General features: G+C 37.4%; 1 protein-coding gene across 1 annotated transcript; it reads right to left on the reverse strand.

Annotated features, from left to right (window-relative positions):
* Positions 1-1,930: 1,930 nt before the first annotated feature.
* On the reverse strand, positions 1,931-3,312 carry LOC123549725 (uncharacterized). Its single transcript, XM_053534499.1, has one exon. It carries the CDS (start codon positions 3,172-3,174, stop codon positions 2,074-2,076), a length of 1,101 nt encoding a protein of 366 aa, XP_053390474.1. The 5' UTR covers positions 3,175-3,312; the 3' UTR covers positions 1,931-2,073.
* Positions 3,313-5,072: the final 1,760 nt, after the last annotated feature.

A 5,072-nucleotide genomic window follows, 5' to 3' on the forward strand; every position in this document is an offset into this window, starting at 1 on the left:
CCCTACGCGGTCATCTTTGTTTTTGATTTAGAATTTTTAGAATATTCTAGAAACAGAAATTGATATTCTAATGTTCATAATTACTATGACCAAACTTCAATGTTTTCAAAGAAAGATTTTTGTAGCTAAATCTGTAGGTCAGTACTTTTATATTTTTTTAAAATGTGCATGATTTTTTATAGTGATTACAATAAAGGGAGGTAATCAAAAAGAATAGATTCAATAAAACCTTTTGCTATGTTAGGCAATATTCAAACCTTTGACAAAATCATTATATGTTGCATGTATTTCTTTAAATATTTATGAGAGTTGTTTATCAAACATGATAAATAATCTTTATGACTTGTTGAACAGACTTTTTTATGACTTTTAGAAGACATAAAGTTTGCTTGAAGTATCTTCAAAGACAGCTAGCTTTTCCTAAGATGCAAGCAGCAACTACATGTAGCGACAGTAGAGTTAAATAAATAGCTTGTATGCTTGACAAAAGTTGAACCTTAACCTAAATAAAAAAATACATATAAAAGAATAGTTTTAGAACTTATCATTTATTTTTCTGTTGTATCTTATTAATCAGTAAATTCTATGGTTGCTAAGCTACTGTTTGTACAACAACCATAGTTCAAGCTTGAACCTATGGACATTAAAAATGCACAAACTGAAAACAACCTGTTGCATCAATAACAAAAAATGGTTCTAAGCATATTTTGAAACAATTCCTGTCCTAAAATTGCACAGCATGAAACAGTTAAATATAATTTCTGATGATAGCTTAATTATGTCTCCCACAGGAGACATATTGTTTTTGCCCTGTCCGTCCGTACGTCACACTTCATTTCTGAGCAATAACTGGAGAACCATTTGACCTAGAACCTTCAAACTTCATAGGGTTGTAGGGCTGCTGGAGTAGACGACCCCTATTGTTTTTGGGGTCACTCCGTCAAAGGTCAAGGTCACAGGGGCCTGAACATTGAAAACCATTTCCAATCAATAACTAGAGAACCACTTGACCCAGAATGTTGAAACTTCATAGGATGATTGATCATGAAGAGTAAATGACCCCTACTGATTTTGGGGTCACTCCTTCAAAGGTCAAGGTCACAGGGGCCTGAACATTGAAAACTATTTCCGATCAATAACTAGAGAACCACTTGACCCAGAATGTTGAAACTTCATAGGATAATTGGTCATGAAGAGTAGATGACCCTTATTGATTTTGGGGTCACTCCATCAAAGGTCAAGGTCACAGGGGCCTGACCATTGAAAACCATTTCCGATCAATAACTGGAGAACCACTTGACCCAGAATGTTGAAACTTCATAGGATGATTGAACATGCAAAGTAAATGACCCCTTTCGATTTGGGGTCACTTCATTAAAGGTCAAGGTCACGGGGGCCTGAACATTGAAAACCATTTCCGGTCAGTAACTTGAGAACCACTTGACCCAGAATGTTGAAACTTATTAGGATGATTGATCATGCAGAGTAGATGACCCCTATCGATTTTGGGGTCACTCTGTGAAAGGTCAAGGTCACAGGGGCCCGAACATTGAAAACCATTTCCGGTCAGTAACTTGAAAACCACTTGACCCAGAATGATGAAACTTCATAGGATGATTGGTCATGCAGAGTAGATGACTTCTAACAATTTTAGGGTCACTCTGTTAAAGGTCAAGGCCACAGGGGGCCTGAACATGGAAAACCATTTCCAATCAATAACTTGAGAACCTCTCGACCCAGAATGTTGAAACTTCATAGGATAATTGAACATGCAGAGTAGATGACCCCTATTGATTTTGGGGTCAGTCTATTAAAGGTCAAGGTCACAGTGGCCTGTTCATGTAAAATAATTTTTTGGAAATAACTTGAGAACCACTTGACCTACAATGTTGAAACTTAATAGGATGATTGGACATGCAGAGTAGATGACCCCTATTTATTTTGAGGTCACTTCATCAAAGGTCAAGGTCACAGGAGCCTGAACAGTGGCTTGAGAACCACTAGGCCAAGAGTGTTGAAATTTAGCGGGATGACTGGACATGCCAAGTAGATGATCCCTATTGCAGCCAACCATCAGTGTCTCTTTGACTTTCGCTCCTGACACCTATTGACTTCTTGCCTATAGGACTTTGCATTGGGGGAGACATGCGCTTTTTTACAAAAGCATTTTCTAGTTTCAGTTGCAGTCAATGGCTCAGCAAGAATTTTGTACGTCTTTGCAAGACCTATTACCCGTTCAGTATGCACACGCTTACTAGATATTTTCCTGTCCCTAATAACAGACTCTCCCGACATTCTGTTTTTCTTTTTAAAGAAAGTTGGTATGTTTATATGGACATCTTTTGGTGCAAAAATATCCTGCACATTAAATCCTTTATCCGCCATGACACTGTCATTTCGATCACAAATTCTCACTAAACTACTGCGCTCTACTATTTGACGATCACTTGTAGATCCACCATATGATGGCGACACATAAGACACCAACCCACCTGGAGTACAACCAACAAGAACCTTGACAGTGTTTCTATTTTTGTATGTGGAGAAAGTTGCTTGCTGCGCGGTCGGATTTTTAGGTTTCCTTATTGAGCATTCCGTTCCGTCAATTATTACTCTGGTATTTGGGTAATGTCGTCTAAAGCTTGTGGGTGCAAAATACCTATCAAGTTTTTGACTGGGCCAAATGTCTAGTTCACCCCACTGCCTATACATAAAAATAATCCACGTAACAAAAATGTTACATATCACACTTTCTGCTATACCGAACATTCTTGAGAGTTCAAAATTTGTCGTAAGTCTCCGTAGTTTAATGAGAACGAGAAAAAACTGATCAGGAACACTCATATTAGTGACTGAATTATATGCGTAGTTCAGACAGTATGCTGCAGGTCCTAGCGTATTCAACACGAAGAAAAACTTAAGGCCAGAGTAAAAATGAACAGCTTGGTCATCTTTTTCAAAGTTGCATATTGAATACATTGGACATTTAGGTGTCTGTGTTTCCATGTCAATGGTAGTTTTGGCAATAATTTCAGATTGTACACTTTCTTGCTCAAAAGACGCTGGTTCTTCACAAACGACCTCTTCTACTGCAGCGACAAACTCCATCTCCTCGACAGGAACCAGATCGACTTTAGTGGCGAAGTACTGTTCTCTTGCCTCCGATTCCTCCATTTTGTTTGTAATATCTTCAAACAGTTTCCTTCTTTTCACTGCACTTCTTGCATTGTACTGAGCACCCCGTTCTTTTGACAAAGAATGCTTAATGGGACAAGTCCATGAAAATATACTAGGCACAGCGTTTTCTTCAACGACATCTTATGGGATCAGTACCTGAATATAAAAAGAATAAAACAATCTGTCAAAATTCCTTCAAAAAAACTGATATATTTTTTTGTGCAAATATAATTATTTATCATTCAGTCACAAGAAATATCACATAATATAGCATATCAAAACACAGTTTGATATCACAGACATATATTTGGGGACTGTGGTGAAGCATTATGACAGAAATAAAAACTATGATAAGCCTGTAAAAGCCTTAAGTACAGCTTATTTCCAACAGGTACATTTAAATGAGCCATGCCATGAGAAAACCAACATAGGGGGTTTGTGACCAGCATGGATCCAGAACAGCCTGTGCATCTGCGCAGTCTGGTCAGGATCCATGCTGTTTGCTTTCAAGGACTATTGTTATTAGAGAAACCATTAGCGACCAGCATGTATCCTGACCAGACTGCGCAGATGCGCAGACTGTTCTGGATCCATGCTGGTCACAAACCCACTATGTTGGTTTTCTCATGGCACGGCTCAAATAAAAAAAAAACAACTGTATGTCTGCAAATGTGTACATTAATTATAATACAAATCTAGTTTTAGCAACAAAATTAAAATATTGTTACAACAGTATAAAAGCTTTTTACTACGGCGGTAGCTAGATTTACCAGACTTTTAGATAACTCGTTCAAATTTATGTCCGAAAACTGATACAGTCCGAACGTCGAACATTTTCCTGTCATCTCACTGCGTTCCAAGCTCTAACAAAATTGATATAATGCAAGATATAAAATGAACATGAGGTATTCTCAAAATAATTATGTAACATACCAGCATAAGTCAATCCATAATAATCGTCTTCCTTAAAATGGTGTTTACAAACGTAACACCACTTGCTCGGAGGTGACCATTTCTCAAAGTTTGTTTTTCCAGGCTTTATAGCATGTATCCAAACATCTCTACGTGCTTTGTCCTTAGGAAAGAGGTGTGTCCCTTTATTTGAACAGTTTGGTACAACACAGTTGGTTTCAGGCATAATTTAATCACTTTTTTATTCAGCTGTCAAATGCATGAAAGGTTATCAAAAAAGTTTTAACACTATAATAAAAGCCAAGATTACACCGCATGATAGGACCTATTCGCCCGTAGCGACACCTATCAAATCATTTGGGAAGATAACTCACCGAATGCTGCCATTACATCAAACTTCACAGGAATGACCGTTGGGTGGTCCCCTTTCAAAATTGTTCAAAGAATTGAATTCCATGCAGAACTCTGGTTGCCATGGAAACCGAAAGGAAAAACTTTAAAAATCTTCTGGTCCTAAACTGCAAGGCACAGAGCCTTGATATTTGGCACGTGACATCATCTAATGGTCCTCTATGAAGATTGTTCAAATTGTGCCCCTGAGGTGAAAAGAAACCCCACCCCGGCAGTCCCAAGTTTTACATAGATTATATATAGGAAAAAACTTTGTCTAAAACCACACTTATTGGTGAAAGTTTTGCATGCAAGTACATACAGCTATCATTTAAGGTAGTAGAGGTGTAATAGCAATGTTTACAAAATGGCATTTGCATGGTATATTCTTAAAGATGACCGTGTTTTGCACTGTATTGCAAATTTTAAACAACTTTTACCATGCCGTTTTTTCTAAATTTTGTATAACTTGTGGTATCTCCTCTAGCTTAAGTAGAGAAAAATTTCAAAGTGATGGCCGCTATATAAAATGTTTGCAGAGAACGCATTTTACCATTAATTTTAATAAAAGAATCATCAAACTATTGTTAAAC

Source organism: Mercenaria mercenaria, unplaced genomic scaffold, assembly GCF_021730395.1.
Source record: "Mercenaria mercenaria strain notata unplaced genomic scaffold, MADL_Memer_1 contig_3739, whole genome shotgun sequence".
Classification (NCBI taxonomy): domain Eukaryota; kingdom Metazoa; phylum Mollusca; class Bivalvia; order Venerida; family Veneridae; genus Mercenaria; species Mercenaria mercenaria.